General features: G+C 47.5%; 1 protein-coding gene across 3 annotated transcripts in view; it reads right to left on the bottom strand.

The window, feature by feature from the left end:
* Positions 1 to 19,751, bottom strand: part of GRAMD1C (GRAM domain containing 1C) — a 1,372,139-nt gene that overhangs the window by 807,362 nt on the left and 545,026 nt on the right. For all 3 annotated transcript variants that reach the window (XM_078656659.1, XM_078656660.1, XM_078656661.1), the window contains exon 5: positions 11,328 to 11,423. In XM_078656659.1, coding sequence (XP_078512785.1) covers positions 11,328 to 11,423 — 96 coding nt within the window. The remainder of the gene's footprint in view (positions 1 to 11,327; positions 11,424 to 19,751) is intronic.

Below are 19,751 nucleotides of genomic sequence, written 5' to 3' on the forward strand. Positions count from 1 at the left end.
TCCGTGGGCCTGAGGGATACTTGGAGCAGAAATATCTGCCAGTGCACGGTATGGTTCCGTCACGACTGCAGAGGGTCAGGGGGTCGGCGTGGCTTCACCGACGCGTGGGGAAAGGGCAAGTCCCTATTCGGGCGCCATTATGTGGTAAATAAATAAATAATACCCTATTTTTGACTAGACTTATAGCATAACAGATAGCTCAATAAAATAAGAGTCAAGATTCGAGGTAGTAGGAGTTTCTGCAGGTTTATTACAGCATAAGGACAGGATCAGGACAACCTGCATGGGAATAGGACAATAAGGCCCAGCAGGACAACTGGGGCCCAGCAGCTGCCGGGGCTTGATCTGGGATGAGCGCGCTAACATTTAATAACAAAACATTGACTTATATACATAGCGCAAACACATAGCATTACATTGCAGTAGGCGTAGCAGTGGGTGGAGTAGAAGGCGTGACGCGTAGCAGTCGCGAGAGATAACAGAAATAAGAGGTGTAACTGGGAGTTTACTTAGACATGTGATGCAAAACGTAACAGAATATGTCATGAATGGGCGGAAACATTGGAGGGGGCTACCTAAGGAGCCGGGACCTCTAACCTAATGGTGCGCGAAAACTAGCAATGACGTGTTACTAGGAGAAGCTGGGGGCTACGAACTCTGTGCTAGGAGCAGAGACTAGAGTCTGGAGGGTCGGAGCGACATGTACCTAAACCCTATCTGGTATCTAATGTTTAGGGAACATGTTGATATAAACTAGAAGTCATGAGGGGAGAGGCTAACCTGATTTCTAAGACTGGACCATGCATTATTCTATATGTAGTGCGTGAAGAATATTAAATGACCATTAAATACAGTATTTCTCTAACGTGGAGACGAGAAGGCTAGACAATGACGGAAACTATTGATGCAGTTCAGTAGCTTAGGAATGCAGAGGAGGAGGACTGAACTGATAGCAGGAACTATAACATACTTTTGGCAGACTCAGAGGCAGAGCCGGGGTGCACCGGGCACTGCAAGGCAGGAAGTGAGTGAAGGGTCGAGGATACAGGTGGGGGCTGTATCGCTCCTCAGCGAGGCTTTCAGGAGACAGGAGCTGAATCTGTGGTCCGGGCCCTTTTGAGGCCTGGAAACGGAGACTTTATAATTGAATAACGTGCACACTGAGAAACGTGGCAACATTACTTACATAGGCCTGATATTCGTAGTATTCACGAGGACTGGAAACTAACATACTAGAGGTGGACACAACTGTAATTGCGTCTTTAATCAGAAATGGGGAATAACATATGCATATTGATCATGCACACATAACATATGATGGATGAGGCGTAGGGACACAGAACATGGCAAAATTTACTTTTCCACACGAGGACCGGTTTCTGGCATTCCAGCCGTCTTCAGCCCGGCTTGATTGAATCCAGTGGAGTGTTTGATTGGTTCAGATGCTCCGTCCATTTCCACCCCCTTTTGTACCGCTTTTGGCCGCCATATGTGTGGCAGGGTATGCTCAGATGTGAGTCCCTTGCTCACTTTGCCACTGCATTCAAGCAAGCCGGGCTGAAGACGGCTGTAATGCCAGAAACCGGTCCTCGGAAGCTTGTTTCCGGTCCAGGGAAGGCATGGCTTGGCAGTTCAGGCTGGACTGTTCCCATGAGGCACAGGGTCAGACTGATTTGCATATAGCCATGTCTGAACTGGGGTGGCAGAGTGGGCTAAAGAACGAACGGTGATGGATTAAACCGAGATCTTTTGACTGGGTGGGAGTGTTTGATTGGTTCAGATGCTCCGTCCATTACCACCCCCTTTTGTACCGCTTTTGGACGCCATAAGTGTGGCAGGGTATGCTCAGACGTGAGTCCCTTGCTCACTTTGCCACTGGATTCAAGCAAGCCGGGCTGAAGACGGCTGCAATGCCAGAAACCTGTCCTCGGAAGCTTGTTTCCCGTCCAGGGAAGGCATGGCTTGGCAGTTCGGGCTGGACTGTTCCCATGAGGCACAGGGTCAGACTGATTTGCATATAGCCATGTCTGAACTGGGGTGGCAGAGTGGGCTAAAGAACGGTGATGGATTAAACCCAGATCTTTTGACTGGGTGTGAGTGTTTGATTGGTTCAGATGCTCCGTCCTTTACCACCCCCTTTTGTACCCCATGAACGTGTTTGGGCTCTTCCATGTTGCAGCAGGGCATATCCTTCCTAGCAGGGGATTTATAAACAAAGCAGTCGAGGTACATTACTGCCCTTGTTGAAAACTCCTTGTCCCTTGTTGAGTGTGTCTCCCCCGTTCTGCCGTGACAACACTGTATGGAACCCATCTTGCGATGGTAGCTTTGGTTGATGCCGTACCTTTAGGAGAGAGTCCATAAGAAACCAAGAGCTGATCAGACTTTCGGAATGCATGCCTTTGCGTTGTAATGGCATGCGTGGTAAAGGCATAGTCGTGGTAATAGTTTGCGTTGTAATGGCATGTCGTTGTCATTGACATTGCATAGTAATACCCGCGTTGTAATGGCATGCGTGGTATTAGTATGCGATGTAATGACATACATTCCCTAGGAAAGGGCATAGTAAGATTGACAGTACTGCTCTTTGTCATCGTCATCATTTTCCTCCGGGTATTTCACCTGGAGCTCTGAAGGACTGTGTGCATGCCCGGAAGGCCTGTGTTCTTATTCTTCTAAATCCAACAAGTGACTGGGTAGAAAAGTTGAGACCTTGCTTAGAGAGGTCACTTCAGGCCTTAGAGCAGATTTTGTTATCTTTGTAATTTTAATATTTGTCGTCAGTCCCTTCGACAACATGAAGGTAAACTAAGGCGTTGACAGTAGGAATTCTTTCTTCGATGGTGCTGTCGTTGACGGTGCTACAGTAAAGGATGGTGCTGCAGTAGATAATGCTGCAGTCGAATGCGCCATTGTTGACTGGTGTGCCTGTCGACGGTGACTTCGTCAACGGTGTCTTCGCCGGTGGTGTAGTTGAGGTGTATTCAATCGTTGACAGTGATTTAGCGGATGAGATCACCTTGGTCGACGGAATGGGAGCAGTAATAGCTGCAGTCAATGTCCTTGATTAAGATAGCCTTGTGGACGAGACGATGGTGAAGTTCGACATCGTCATTGAGATCAGCGTCATTGGTGTTTTGAGATAATTTTCTGTTCTTGACGGTTCTGAGGAGGGAGCATGATTTTACTTCCCTTTCTTCACAGACAGAGTAGAGGTTTGGGAGGAGGCCGCTCCTGTGCAGATGGGCTGAAGTTTCTCCTTTCTCAGAGGGTCGTTATGATGTACTTTCAAGGCCTCATCATCAGAGGATCTTGACCTTTTATGAGGGCTTGTAGGTGAATCACTATCCTCTTCAAAAGAGCTGGATTTTTACTTCTCTAGAAAGAGAAGTAGCCTCCCCTCTCTTGATTTAAGAAGAGAACGTGTGACAAATCTTGCATTCCTTTACCTGGTGTTGAGGGTAGAGGCAATAGAGATTGTCTTTGTGTGGATCATTCATATGCAGCCCTTTGTTCCCATAGGACTTGCAGTATCTGAAGAGGCCTTTCTTAGAAGACTCTGACATTGTAGACATAGAAAATTTGAAATATACTGGAAAAAACTGAGAAGAGCTCGGGGAGACTGCCATCTCACGACGTGCGGTAGAAAATCTAAGGGACTCACCTTGTGTTGAGGGTGCTCTAGATGGTAATGTCGTCCGACTAGTTATAAATCAAGTGTGCTCCTTTAGTAAAAAAAAGATATACATATACTAATAAACTGACTGCATTGCCATTATAGCCTACGGTACTATTCCATACTGCTTTACTATGGTATTGAAGGACTCCCACTCCGACGATGGGGAATGATTCACCATGTGAATCTATGAACGATCCAATATTGGAGAACGTGACTGTGGGTAAAAAATGGAAAATCTGAAACCTACTGTGGGCTTAAGAAAACATAATAGAAACCAGAAAAATTCACTTCAAAGTTTTGGTTCGCCCAACTGCACTTTTAAAATGGGGTAAGGTGGTACATACTATTCAACACACAACAGAGCAGACCAGGTCTGGAAAAGGTGTGTAGCTGTACTGGCGAAGGTGCAGTAATGGATGCATGCATGAACGTATGATGCTGAAGAACACTGACTAGATAAATCCCATCAGACCACCCTTATGGTGGAATTTACGTCATGTGGGATGTTGCTGATCATTCCAAAACACAACCGACCTTGTAGTGCCGATATGGAAATGGATGTCAGGAATCTAGCCGTGATGTCCATCATGAAGTGATATTTACTAAAGTGCAGTGCTTATATGACAGTGGTGAAATAAAATTGACTACACGGGCGTTGTAAAATATTCAAAACTGCACTCCATGTGTCAAGAGTTAAAAACACGCCGAGTAATAAGATTACCCTTTGGCGCTGTGCAAATCGGTCGACATGTTTCAGCCCATGGGGCATTGCCCCAGCTTTCTTCAGGACCATAAACAGAAATGCTACTGCAACTATGAGTGAAGTGTTAAATCAAAAACAGAGAATGTACTAAGAAATAGGTACATATTTACCAGGAACCTTCACATTTGAATGCCCACTGGAAGGAGAGAAGGACATCTTCTTCCCAGCTTTGTGTGGGTGAAGACCTCACCTCACCCGGCAACCGCTCGGGAGTATGAGGCCCCGCTCTGTCCGTCGGTGCCTCCGATGGTGAACCGAGCGGAAGTGGTACATACTATTCACAACGACAAAATAAGTGTAGAAAGTGGAGAAAGATAATGAGTTATTACTTGCATTAATTATATGCAAGAATGGTCTTGCATGCATTTATTTTCTTAATTATATGGAAGAAAATAACAGGGAGATGTACCAAATGTGATTTGTATAAATAGTTTGGTGTAACAGGGTACTCGTCTGAACACTGCTGAGTCTATGATCATGAGTCATTTTAGTTCCAAAGTATTGCACTTGGAGATAGAAATTGTGGCAGGGCATGCCATGGTCAAAGTGAGCAAAGCCTGGAAGTCTGTCCTTTATTAATAAAACGAATGAAAGAATATGAGCATGTGACATAATTTCTCTTCGCAAAAGGAGGACTGCTGGAGATAATATTCAGGGTATTTGTGATCTGTGCTGTGCAACGGCCCCACCAGGCACTGACGTACGAGTTACTTACCTTCGGTAATGATGTATCTGGTAGAGACGATTCTAGCCGCAGATTCCTTCACGTGGAATTATCCCTAGGCGTGAGACTGGATCCGGAAACTTTTTGCCACAGCATCCCTGCATGCCGGGGCGGGGCAACATCACCCGACTCCGCCCAGGCGTCATCCGCGTACGTGATGTCAGCGAGGTCACATAAACCCCACCCCGGCGTGCTTACGTCAGTTTTCATCAGAGAATTTTTCCGCACCACAACGCGGAGCCACCAAACAAAAACTGTGGGAGAGTGGGAACAGTGTGCGAAAGAGTATACAAAAAGAAACCCCATATAGAGCAGTACAACACAGCAGAGTCTAGGGGCAGGGAGAGAGAGAGCAGAGCCCTGTGCAGCCACCCTGCCAATACATAGACAGCAATCCCCCCACCTCACCCCCGGAGACAGGGAACCTGTGTAAAGTCATGACACATGTAGCAGGCTTACAAACACGCTCCGAAAACAGGAAGGGGAGACAGACCAAACAGGTAGGAACAACCCACCTCCAGCCACCCGAGCCTAGAAGGCATCCACCCCCCCAAGAACAAGGGTAAGGCACGACCAGAGGGCCTCAACTCAGAGGCGGTAGAGGGGAAAGGCCCTCACCAGCAATAGGAGGGAGGAAGGGAGAGACTGGAGGCAAACTTCCAAAACCTGGAGCAGCCAGAGTAGCTGGGCATAGGAGCACTAGAACCCTACCTTCCCAGTACCAAGGAGGGGGGGGGGAACAGCAACCAGACAGAGCCACCGTCAAGAACAAAAAAGGTACTCTCAGAAGACATGGCCTCCCGCTGGGAGGCGAGTACCAAGGACCAGCCCAGGGGTCCTCTTAGAACGGGGAGGAAAGGCGGGCCGTGAAGGAATATGCGGCTAGAATTGTCTCCACCAGATACATTGTTATCGAAGGTAAGTAACTCGTACATCTGATAGAGACTACTAGCTGCAGATTCCTTCACATAGAATAGATACCCTAGCAATTCCCACAGGAAGGGAGGGCCTGCGAAAGGTCCCCACCCGTCTGGACAGAACAGAAGGCCCACAGGGGACCAGAACTGTAGACCAGGGAGGTAACCTCATCCCTACCAGGCAAGAGGACCCTCACAAGTCAAACACCAGCAGCCCCAGAAGGGATGTAAGAGGAAGAAGGAAGAGTGGAGGCCCACACACTCACAACAGAGGAACCAAGGGCAAGGCTGGAGAGGCAGAAGCACCGCACTCCACCCCCAGGGCAACAGAGCTTCCACCCAACGCCAGGACAGGTAGAGGAACAAGAAGAAGCTCAGAGGGTCCAAGGAAACCAAGGAAAGAGGCGCGTCTACCCAGAGGAAGGCAACAGGCCAGTCAGAACGGAAGCTATAACCATAAGCTGCCAGAAGCATGAAGGACACTGAAGCAGTCCAGCTCTCAGCACAAGAGCAGGATGGAAAGGAAATGGCCGGGCCTACTACTACAAGGGCCGCGCACACAACCTCAAGAAGCAATAGCAACATACAAAAACGGCATCGAGAACAGGCACCCGAAGGCAACCAGCACTCCCCAGCAGAGCATAGCTATATAACAGCTACCACTACCCCACATGGGGTACGGCAAGTCGCAAACACGGGAATCCTCTTTGGAAGAACTTCCGTATCAGAGGAGAAAGCAAAGCGTCACGGGAAAAAACAGCCCAGCGGAAGGCTTGACATCAGCCCAAATAAAAACAGAAGGCCTAATCTCAGGGCCAAGTCTGTGTAACTATATTAGCAAAAAACACACACAGGCAACAAAGGCCGTCCAGCAGCCAACAATGCCAAAGTCCCAGCAAGGAGGGCTCAATGGCCAGCAAACACCATCTACAGCCAGGGCATCCAAAAGGTCCAAACCCAGCTCAACTCAGCAGTCACTGAGGAGGGGAAGTAGGAGGAGGAGAATAAGGCGGAGGAGGAGGAGGGCGGAGCCCCGCCAGGTATCTCTGGATGGCAGAATCAGCCGGAGCATGGAACAATAGGCTGTCATCAAACAGAAGGTCAATGAGCCGCTCCTGAATATTCTTAGGGAACATGCCATCCCAAAGTCAACAATGGCAACGGAGGGTGACTGAGGAAGCCATGGCCCGGCCCAACACCTCCGAGATGTCCAGAGCGGTGTGGAGAATAAATGCCGCTAGCTCCCGGCCAATCAAAGCATGATGCCGTAAATCCACCTGAACAGTCTCCTGGGAGGTCGTGGATCCCAGCAACTCAGCCGAGTCCCACAAACAAGAGGAGGCCCTCGCCAATACACACAATGTGTTAAGGGCCCGCAGGGCCGCACTGGTTGAGGCGAACATGTTGCGCCCCCAAGAGCCCAGCCAGCGGGCCTCCCTGTCAACAGTGGCAGCAGAGAGGGAAAAGCGGTCCTCAAAAGTGGACTGGCAGCAGAGGATTGGAGGGAGAGGCACGCAGGAACATGTGGCACCGGAAGGTGTCGGTGCAGAAGGTGTTGAGGCACCGGATACCCTGAGGCAGGACGCCTCCAAGCTCCCGCCAGGGAAGCAAGGAGCGAACCCTAAAAGGGGAGTAAGATCTCCCAACCACCAGCGCTCTGGTGGAGAACCGCCAATAGATGGTCCGACGGAAAATGAGCAATTGGATCCCCCATGCGCAGAATGCCCACAGCCGTGGACACTGTGTGAGCGAAGGCCGCACCCGCCTCAGTAAGGCCCTGCGGCGAAGAAATTAGTTCCTCCGTGGGTGACGGCTGTAGACTAAGTCGGCCGTCCCTGAAGTCAAGCGGGACAGGCAAAAGCCAGAAGGTACGGAAGAATGGGGTACCTGCCGCTCTTCAGACGACCACCTCGGCCTCAGAAAAGGCGGGGAGCCACCCTTCGACGACGCGGGTGAAAAAGACAACACGTGGCAGCCAGTCTCCGGGGAAGAGGACACCAATATGCAGTCAGCCTCCGGAGAAGAGGGAGCGTCCGAAGATGAATCCGCTGCACAACCTCTGTGTGGAGCCATGGAGTCCGCACCCTAAGGCAGGACACCAGCAACATCCGGTGCCGAAGGAGAGACCGAATAGGGCTCCTCCACGTCACACCGCACTGGGGACCGGGGTGGGGCCGCAGCCCAAGGGGCGGCGCCAGAACGGCGCAGCCTCGACGGAGGTCCGAGAGGGACCGGGGGAGTGACCCGAAGTCCACCGCCAGCCTCGGCCCAGAACGTTGCGCAGGCGGTCTGACAACTCATAAGGTGGTGCCAGAGACAAATCAACCTCCCATTCACCCTCCGACGAGGCAGCTGCCCGCTGGGAGGAAAGGGAAAGGCCCGGTGGAGGACGAGGAGTCCCCACCCCACCTCGGCCCAGAGCGGGACAAGGAGAGGTCACCGACCCTTGTGGCACTGCCCGAAGCAGACACCGATGCCTGGACGTCGTCAGCTCAGCCTTGGACGAGGCCTTTGCCTGTCCAGAGGGCCGAGCTGCGCTCGGGGATGCAACCCTAGCCCTGGCAACCTCCCGCGACACCACAGGGACTCACGCAGGAGTTTGTGGCGAGGCAGTGGCGCCGTGGCCTGAAGGAAGGACCCCAAAGGGGCCACACTCCGACAGCACCACATCCTCTAAGCCTAGATCTGAACCAGTCGGCGCCGGGGCCTGAACAACCGGCGGCGCCGCGGAGGGCCCCGCCTGAAGCTAGGGATCCGTCGGCGCCCCAGGAGGGGAAGGAGGAGGAGACACCAGTGAGGCCCGCAAAGCTGCCACATATGTCTCCATCTGGACTCTCAACACCCCCTCACTGGAAAATGGTGGATAGGAGGATGACACGCGGGGCCGCATCACCTGCCGAGAGCCCACGCCCCCGGAAGGCCAAATATCAGCCCCCGTCAAACTGCGAAACGTACCCACCGGTGCCTGGACGTCGTCAGCTCAGCCTTGGACGAGGCCTTTGCCTGTCCAGAGGGCCGAGCTGCGCTCGGGGATGCAACCCTAGCCCTGGCAACCTCCCGCGACACCACAGGGACTCACGCAGGAGTTTGTGGCGAGGCAGTGGCGCCGTGGCCTGAAGGAAGGACCCCAAAGGGGCCACACTCCGACAGCACCACATCCTCTAAGCCTAGATCTGAACTAGTCGGCGCCGGGGCCTGAACAACCGGCGGCGCCGCGGAGGGCCCCGCCTGAAGCTAGGGATCCGTCGGCGCCCCAGGAGGGGAAGGAGGAGGAGACGCCAGTGAGGCCCGCAAAGCTGCCACATATGTCTCCATCTGGACTCTCAACACCCCCTCACTGGAAAATGGTGGATAGGAGGATGACACGCGGGGCCGCATCACCTGCCGAGAGCCCACGCCCCCGGAAGGCCAAACATCAGCCCCCGTCAAACTGCGAAACATACCCAACGGGGAGCGACACTCTCGCAACATTGGAGAAGGACGAGGACGGGGGAGGTCTACCTAGAGAGAAGCGCCGACAGAAGTTTCATTTGATGCGCCCGCCGCGACTTCAGCTTCAACTGTTGACACGCCTCACAATCAGTGGTGCCGTGATCCTCACCCAAACACCACATACAAATGAGATGAGGGTCCGTCGCCGACATAAGACGCCCACACGACGTGCAAGTTTTAAAGCCTAAAGGCATTCGCACACTGTTCCCCCAGACAAAAGACAATTGGTGAAGAAAAAAGGGCCCCAAACAGGCCTGCAGCAAGACCGGATCTGTGTTGCACGCAGAAAAGGAAAAAACTGACGTAGATATGCCGGGGTGGGGTTTATGTGACCTCGCTGACGTCACGTACGCGTACGATGCCTGGACGGAGTCCCGTGATGTCGCCCCGCCCACAGCGCACAGGGATGCTGTGGCAAAAAGTTTCCAGATCCAGTCTCACGCCTGGGGATAATTCTACGTGAAGGAATCTGCGGCTAGTAGTCTCTATCATATATATAGATTACCTACTGGCGGTCGCTAGTAGGTAGTAATAGTTAGGACCTAGTTTCCATAAGAAAACCGTTTTTTTTACTTGGTTCTAACTTTGGTGCTGTGAGACAAATCTTCACGAAAGTTTCCCAAAAAAGTGCCTCATTTTGTCTAGTTGTGCATGGACAGTTTCCAGGTGATCTGTCAAGCAGGGGCCGAGAAAAAGGAAGGGGAGTCAAATAAACTGTGCCTTCTATGATAATTCCCATAAAGATACACCCATACAGATACTCTGGCACCCCCTCACAGACCCTTATAGCCACTCACACACCTAGTCACCGAACCATACAGCCACTCACACACCCACTCATTGACCTATACAGTCACTCACACACCCACTCTCAAAGGTTACAGTTAGGAAATAGAATTTTTTTTAAAACTTAGAAATTCACTGAGACAAAACAAAGGTTACAGGTACGCTATAGTTAGGAAATAGAATAAAAAACCTTAGAAATTCACGGAAAAAAACAAAAGTTAAAGGGACGTTATAGATAGGCTCAGATTTCACATTTACAAAACCATAGAAATTCAGCAGTTATAGTTACCTGAGCTAACTATGACTTACGCCCCCGCAATGCACTGCTTATGACCTAACATATTACATCACTTATGACATGGTCCGTGACTTCACTGATGACATCTTAAATGGATTGTTCGGATAACCATGTATTTTGAATTTCTTATATTGAGTGAACTCAAATCTATATAAAACTCATTATTGAAAAGTAGAAGTGCGCTCAGGGCATACATTATGTGCAAGATTAAATACACCAAAACAAGGTGCTCAAACACTGGCACTTTTAGGGTAAAAGAAAAGAGCTAATATGTCACATGACTTGAGAAAACTACATGGACAGTAGCCTGATCAATAGTAAGAATAAATACATGGCAAAATCCTGAGAAAAGATCAGCAAGTACCACATTTCCACATACTGGATTTCAGAAAATGCAAGTGCTTATAATCAGAAAACCCATTAAAGTAATATGAAAAAAACATATATAGAATGAACTAAATTTAGACTTTGAGACTAACTAAATTAGAGGAATAAAACTCACAATTTGGGCTTTAGTGCATGTAAAACTTGTCTACAAGTACATTAACAATTTAAAAAAAATCGTAGGGCCGGTTCCTCTTTAAATGAGCCTTCTTTTAATGTGGCTAAGGGTGTATTAACTTTTTATTAGGAGACGATTAAACCTGACAAATAAGTAAATGAGGTACCTTATCGTTTTCCGTAGCTATCTGGATGGCATTAGGAATAAGCCTAGCTGTCTTCTCTTTAGTCATGGTGGTGATATCTTTCAAAGGAAAAGCAATCTAAAATAAAAGAATCAGACAGATAAATCAAACACTTTTAGGAGACAATAGTTTTCAGACTATGAATGAAATAGAATTCAAAGCAGTAAATTCAACGTCAATGAAATATTACTTACCTGTTACCCTAGTTCTGCATTGTACAGAAACTTCACTAAAGTCATAAACATAGAATATTCCCACCCATATAAGGGACCACGGAAAACTCTTTCTTCTGAATATAGCATAGTTTATCTGTAGTTGGAGGTAGGGACATCAATGTTTTTAGTCTGGTGAAATTTATATAATTATTAAAACAGACTAGCTTAACTGTGTTTTGTCTTACGTAGTAAACTAACCTGTGAACAACACCCAGAGAATGAGAAACAATTAAGATAAAGGTGGCTGCTAGGTCAAAAGTGCAGACGCTGAAAAAAACTTGCATTGTTTATTTAGGAAGTCAGTAGGTTCCCTTTCCAAGCATGCACTGTACAGTCAGTTAGCCTCACAAACCCACTTCTTTTTGAGTGGCAATAAGTAATGAATTATAACTTAAAATTCAAATACTTAAAACTGGGGAGGAGGGACAGTGTGATTATGCTTTCAATGAGGATTCCTATGATGCAGAACTAGGATTATAAGTAACATTTCTTTCTGCATCAAAGGATCTTTGTTGATAGTCAAATGGAGAATAGGATAGCATCCAAACCCCCAATCTGCAGTTGTGAACAAAATACAAATGGAAATCCATAACTTAACTCACCTATCAAAGTGTTAGCTCTTGAATCCTCATCCAAGCAATACTGCTTGGAAAATGAGTATAGCGTTCTTTATGTGGCAGCCTTACACATTGTGGTCAGAGGTGCATTCCTTATCCAGGCAGAAGAAGCTGCTTTACCTCATATAAAGTGAGCTTTAGGTTTTCCAGGGAAGGACTGGTTAGATAATCGATAAACAGCAATGCAATAAACTAGCAAACTGGCCTTAGTTAACTTTGAAGAAACCATACCAGTTCTGAGAGGACTGTAATTAACAAATAACAAACATTTTTATTGGAAATTGTTTGGCTTGTGTCAGGAGGACTAGCTTGTTTATCCACTCATTTTTCCACTGGGATCCTGATCTTCTAATCTCGGTTTCAAGGGCCTCATATTAAGGCATGCACTGGGGTCTTGAAAAATGCATTATGCCATGGATCTTAGCAGAAATAAAATATGTTCAGTTGTTGGATGTGGGGTCTGCAGCAATCAGTGACCCTTCTGAAAAATGGTACTCACTCTTTCCTCAGAAGGACATAATATTTTTCAGGTGCTTCTATGCAGTCAAGAAGTTGCACTGGAAATGTGAAGTTGATACATAAGCCTCGGCATAGTAATAAGTGGGATATGGTTTTCATTAAAACTGCTCCTGATGAGCAAACCATGCCTTTATCATTCAGTCATGCAAGTAGAGATAGATGTAGATTTGTTTTCATTGGTGGTGGGCACCCACCACAGCTATGCATTTAGATATAGTTTTCATGGCAAAGGGGCAGATTTCAGACCAAAAGGTAGAACTCTATAGTGATAATGAGCTTTGGCTATTATAAATCCCAGAATCCTGTGTGCTTTACTGCTATTGGTATGGGAAACTAAGTACCCTGTAAATCCACAGAACACATCCAGTTTCTGTTAATAAGTTCTCAATACATCTGCAGGACTAACATCCTAAACTTTTATTTCTTGTTCCACTTGTTGCCTCAGGTTAGTTTGAGAATCTCTCAATTTCTGGCTTTTCTTGGGAACCAAAACTTATCTAAAAAGAGATTATTTGTCCTCTTTGTGTTGTGTCACTCGGCATTATCACATAAAATTAAAAAATATCTTTAGAATTTAGCATAAAGAAAATACTGCTGACTAGCCACCACCCACACTCTCAAGTATGAAAAAATTAATGCCATCTCATTTAGTTTAAAATGATCTATTAGGGCAGCAGGCAGATATAGACATTAATGACATTTGACTAAGTTTAAATCATACATCAAGCAACTGTATCATCAGAACACATTATTCCTTGGTTCTTTGAATGAAAGTTTCAAAGTAGTGAAAATCAAATTAGCCTTGAAATGTATAGACAGTGATTATATTGTCCAACCACAAATAACATGATGTATAATGTAACAGCCTGATTTGCGAAAATGTGACACTGCCGCAACAAATGACTATCTGTATGTGATGACTTTTACACCTGTACTTGTTCAATAAAAAAAGATTTTAAAGAAAAGAAAATCAAATTAGGACAATTATTGAGACAGTTAAATACCCCATTGCAGTTAGTTTACGTTTCCATTTTTTTACATTCACTAAGAAAGCAAGTTAGCAATCTCTTTGAAGCGCCAACTTTATCTCCTTTGATGTGCAAACACATATAGTCCTTCTTTTTCTTCAGATAATTCCTAGTATCAGGCCATGCCAATTTGATCTGTTTACTTTGCTCAAAAAAGGACTCCGCAAGAATATGTATGTAGGACAAATCAAGCCAAATGGCACACTTCAATATGGTACTGGTATGAGCAAATTAAAGATTAATAGGTAGAATATTAAGACTCCATACATCAAGGGTTGTGGTTATTCTGCCAAGTTCTAATGGTAGAGCCACAATTAATTTCTGGTTCATGTGCTAAGACTCCATGAACACGCTTTTGGAGGGACGTATATTCTCCACTTTCTGAGAAGAAGCGATTTATTTATTTATTTATTGTGTTTTATAGAGCACGAACTTGACCCGTTAGGGCATCAGAGCACTCTACAGGGAACCTCGGGTTCTACAAAAAGGCCTAGAATCACCAAGTGAAAAATCGAATAGTGGGGGGCGGGGTGCAGGATACATAAGAGATAAAGGACACATATTTACACATTATATTTACAATTACTTAGACGCGACACGTAATGCAGATTACATTTACAATTACTCAAGATAAGATCCCAGGTTTCTTGGTGGGGTGACTCGATAATCCGCGTGGAGGCAATGGACAAAGGTAGCTCAGGGCAGTAGTAGTGGTTGTATGCAAAGTTTAAATGAGGAACTTACCCATAAGGAAGGTTTTGGCCTCCTTTTTGAAGCGAGCAGAGAAAGGATTCTTCTGATGTCAGTTGGGAGAGAGTTCCATATTTCTGGAGCAGCCCCAGAGAAAGCCGCGTTATCATGCGTGGGTGGTTCGTTGTTATTCTCAGTTTAATACGGATGGGTCTGCATAACTTTTGCCTACATAGTTCCTGCATGTTGGGGGACACCTCTTTTCACTTTACTTGGGACTGGAGTATTTCATTACAATACACCCAGTTTTGTTGAGATACAAATCTATCTAAGGGACGTGTAGCTAACCAGTAACTTATCTTCATCCTATTTTAACTTTGCTTCCCGACTGTACTACTGTATTTGGACTTCACCATTTCTTGACCCAGTGATATTACAGTACTTGGGGTTATCCTTACATACCTATATAGTGCTTGGACATATTGAAGTTATGTTATGTTATGTTAAAAACACTTTTATAGCGCACAGCTGCCCCAGCCAAGGGGCGTCCCGGCACTTCATAGAAAGTACCTAAACACAACACAGCAATACAAGAACGAAAGCGCACAGATCAGAGTACTAAAATGTATGGGGGAACAGATGCGTTTTAATAGCTCTCCTAAACTTAAGGAGCTCATCCATTTCACGGATATGGGGCGGAAGAGAATTCCACAATTTGGCAGCCAGAACCCGAAAGGACCGGCCTCCAGCTCTGCACAGTCTGAACCGTGGGACAACCACCAAATTTTGCCCCAAAGATCTCAAGGAGCGAGAGGGCACGTAAGGCACCAAAAGATTATCAAGAATCTGGGGGGAGACCAACTTGAGGATCTTGAAGTAGAGGCACAGGGTTTTAAAATGGATCCTCTGTGCCATTGGCAGCCAGTGCAAAGAACGGATGGTACTTTCCGCAGAGCAGAACCTCGGTAAACCTACCAGTGCTCTAGCTGCGGCCTTCTGGACACGTTGCATCCGGGCGATTTCAGCCTGGTTGGCTCCCAACAGGCGCGAACTGGCGTAATCGAGCCGAGATAGAATGGATGCCTGTATGACCAACTGCCTGGTGGAAGCATCAAAGAACCTCAAAATAGGTCTCAACCCTCGTAAGATGCCAAAACAAGTGGCCGCCACTTTTTTAGTGTGGCCGCTAAAACTCAGGGCAGGATCTAGCCAAACCCCCAAGTTTTTTACCTCTGAGACTGGAATAGGAGTTACACCCAGCTCAGGGGGCCACCATGTGTCACCCCGAAGATCCGTCCGCTTGCCCACAATCATGACCTCAGTTTTTTTAGCATTAAGCTGGAGACAGTTGGCGTTCATCCAGCTAGCTACCGCCAAAAGTCCCTCCCGGAATCTGGGGGCATCAAGGTCGGAGTCACCACTCAAGGTGACCGCCAGCTGCGTGTCGTCAGCATAAGAGACCATAGTAATGCCCCAATGCTTGACGACAGCCGCCAGCGGTCTCACATAAAGATTGAATAGTGTGGGACTCAACGACGAACCCTGGGGCACGCCCAGCTCCAGCGGATAGGACTTAGACTCAAAAGGCGGGGTAGCTACTTTAAAGGTTCGATCAGCAAGGAAGGAACTAAACCAATCGAGTGCAGTGCCCATGACGCCCGCCTCTCCAAGACGTTGGAGTAGGATCCTGTGCGAGACCGTATCACACGCGGCACTAAGATCCAGTAGTACCAGTGCCGCAGTCTGACCAGAGTCAAGCACAGAACGAAGATGTTCCGTCATTGAGAGCAAGGCTGTTTCAGTGCTGTGATCAGCACGAAAGCCATTCTGGGAGGGATCCAGAATGGCTGGTCTCACAAGATGTTCAGACAACACCCCATTCACAAAGGCCTCCGTAATTTTAGCGGCCATGGGAAGGAGGGAAATCGGGCGATAGCTCTCGAGTTTGAGGGGGTCCATGGTAGCCTTTTTCAGTATGGGTGTCACAACAGCCTGTTTCCATTTAGTTGGAACGACACCGGAGGCGAGAGAAAGATTTATAAGGTGGCATAGTGGAGGAAGACAAATAGCCCCAGAGTCTCTGAACTGGGCTGGTCTCAGAGGATCCGCTGGCGAACCAGATTTTATCTTATAAGCCAGCTTGAAAAATGTCTCCATCGGCAGACTAGGAAATGAGGCTAAGGCCTCACATATGGTCGGTGTAGGGTCGTGGGCTCAGAGACTGGCTCAATGATGGAAAAGGCGCGATAAATAGCTTGAACCTTTTCAATAAAGAAAGCGGCCAGGTCTTCGCAGTGAGCCTCTGAACAGATTTCATCCGCAGGAACTCTTTTAGCCATCAGGTCCTTAAGGACCTTAAAAAGTAGCTTAGACGGATTGAGACTATTACTAAATTCCTGGGAATAGTATGCTGCACGAGCTCTACACACTGCTCTGTGATATATTTGAATTTTAGCAGAATACAGTGTTTTTTTCCCAGCCTCATAGGATTTCCGCCATCCCCTTTCTGCCTGTTTACAGGCTTGTTTTAGCAGCACCAGGGAACTGTCGTACCATGGGCTGGGTTCTCTGGAACGGCATTTAGTCCATGCAGCGGGGATCAAAGCATCCAAGGCCCTAGAGACCCAGTCACAGAAAAAGTCCTACCCCGAATCTATATTCGGAGAAGGGCATAGTGGGTTGACCTCCAGGAGATGGTGGAAGTCCTCCAATTTGAGTTTCTTCCAGTGGCGTTTAAACACTACTCTATCCAGGGGTTTAAATGGGTGCTCTTTAATCAGAAGAAAAATTTTCACTAACTTGGACCTTTCATCTTAGCCTTGAAAAAGTCTGAAAATACCAACTTTGTACAGACGAAACACGTGTTGGCTGCCTTTTACACTTGAACTTGAATAAGAAAATAAAGAAAATTACATGTACCAACACTTCCATCGGGTCATCTTGTATTGATACAACTGAAGATTTGTTAACTCATCATATTTGATATTGCAATTCTGATTCTATATACAGTCCTTAATGGATAGGATATTATAACAATTTTGATTTGGTTGTGCTGTATTGACTATTTTAAATAACCTTAGGAATGTTTGATATAACCAAAAAGCGTCAAGATGCTAGTCTCAGAGGCATTTCTTTAAACAAATATACTACAATTCAGCCTACACTGTTTTGGCTATTGTTCTTGTTTAGCCCTGAAATTGAGCTAATGAGGCACTTGTCTACACCGATATAGCATCAGGTGTCTTGTTGATGTTTATATCTAAATGACTTGACACTTTCACAATTCTTGAAAAGATAACCTCTGCGCCAAAGACAGATATATGAAGATTCTGCAAAAATACAGAAAATAGAGTCTTGGTCTGCTTAAAATGGAGTCGGGCCTTATGTCTTTACATCATCACCAGCTTGTATACCTGAATAGTGGAATTCTATCAACCAAGGTTTTGTAAATCAATAAGGGATTTTTAAAGCGTGGATACTTCCCCATGTGGGTCTCAAGGCGCTGGGGGGGCAGGGGGCCTGCTGATCCATCTGGGTGTGGAGGTTCAGTCGAAGAGCCAGATCTTGAGGTCTTTCTCGAGCTGGATCAGTGACCTGGATTGCCATAGGTGGAGGGGCAGGGTGTTTCAGATCTTGGCGGAGAGGCAGGAGAATAATCTTCCTCCGGTCCTGGTCTTGTGGATCTGTGGGACGGAGGCCAGGGCGAGTTGGGGGGAGCGGAGTTCTTTGGCTGGTGTGTGTAAAGCTAGGCGGTGGTTCAGGTATTCTGGTCCTAGATCACGGAGAGCTTTATATGTGTGTGTTAGGAGCCTGAATGTGATTTCCTTGTCGATTAGGAGCCAGTGGAGTTGTCGGAGGTGTTGTATCGTGTGGCTGCGACAGGGGATGTCGAGGACCAGTCTGGCTGCGGGGTTTTTGACTTTCTGCAGTTTCCGGAGTTGTTTCCGTATGACGTTGGCCTAGAGTGAATTGCTGTAGTCCTGTCTGCTGGTGAGGACTGCGTGTTGACCGTCTTTGTGAATCCTGTAGAGAGCCATCTGAAAGTCTATCGAAGCAGGCGGAGCATGTGGAAACAGGATGAAGATACTGCGTTGATCATTGACAGCGAGGAGTCCGGTATGATGCTGAGGTTGCGTGCGTGGTCCGTAGGGATGGGAGGGGTCTGAGTGCGGGGGCCACCAGGAGTCATCACAGACTGGGGGGTTGGGTCTCAGGTTTAGTACTTGGGTCTTGTCCGAGTTTAGATTGAGGCAGCTGTCTTTCATCCAGTTAGCGACAGCCTTCATTCTGTTGTGAAAGTTGATTCTGGCAGCTGTTTGTTGATGAAGGAGATGATCAGCTGGGTGGCGTGGGGGACGATGTTGAGTCCGTGGCTACTGATGATGACTGCGATGGGTGCCATTGAACAGGGTGGGGCTCAGGGAATAGCCCTGGGGTACTCAGCAACTGATCTCTGTAGACTGAGAAGAACAGGGTAGTCAGACTCATTGTGTTCGGCTGGTCAGGGAGGAGTGAATCCAGTGGTGGAGTCTGGTGATTAAGATGCAGTGGGAGACGGTGTTGTTGGCGTCAGAGAGGTCCCATAGGATGAGGACTATGGTTTCGCGCTGGTCAAGGAGGAAACAGATGTGGCGGCGAGGAGTGCTGTCTTGGTACTGTGGTCGCTTCGGAAGCTTGATTGGGAGGTGTCCAGGACATGGTTTTCTTCAATGAATTCGGAGAGTTGGGTGTTGATGGCCTTTTCGATGACCTTGGCTGGGAAGCAGAGGAGGGAGTTGGGTCTGAAGTTCTTGAGGTCTGTCGGGTCAGCGGATGGTTTCTTCAGTAGGAGGTTGATCTTGGCGTGTTTCGAGTCGCCGGAGAAGGTGACGGTTTCCATGGAGCAGGTGATGGTGCGGCGAAGCTGGGGCGATCGAGGCAGCTGCTCTGGGGAAGATGTGGTGCAAGCAAGGATCCGATGGGACTCCTGAGTGGATGCTCTTCATGGTCTTGAGTGTGTCATTTGTGGTGAGCGGAATCCAGTTGAGCATGATCTGTTAGGGTGCAGCGCGGTCGCTAGCAGTGGAGGTGGATGTAGTGGCAGGGTCTTGGGGGTAGAAGCTGTTGTAGATGTGCCGGATCCTGTGGTGGAAGAAGGTGCTGAGCTTGTTGCAGAGGTCTTGGGAGGGTGGGACATCTCTGGTCTCACTGTTGGGCCGGAGGGACTCCTTCAAAAAATAAAGAAGTGAAAAAATAAAAACAGTCTGTTGAAAAATCTTCTGTTTTTTTACACAGTCTGTGTGGTGAATTACAGTTCGATTTTTAATCCTTGTCTGAGGATTTATCAATATTGTCCTG

This window comes from Lissotriton helveticus, chromosome 8 (assembly GCF_964261635.1).
Source record: "Lissotriton helveticus chromosome 8, aLisHel1.1, whole genome shotgun sequence".
Taxonomy (NCBI): Eukaryota; Metazoa; Chordata; class Amphibia; order Caudata; family Salamandridae; genus Lissotriton; species Lissotriton helveticus.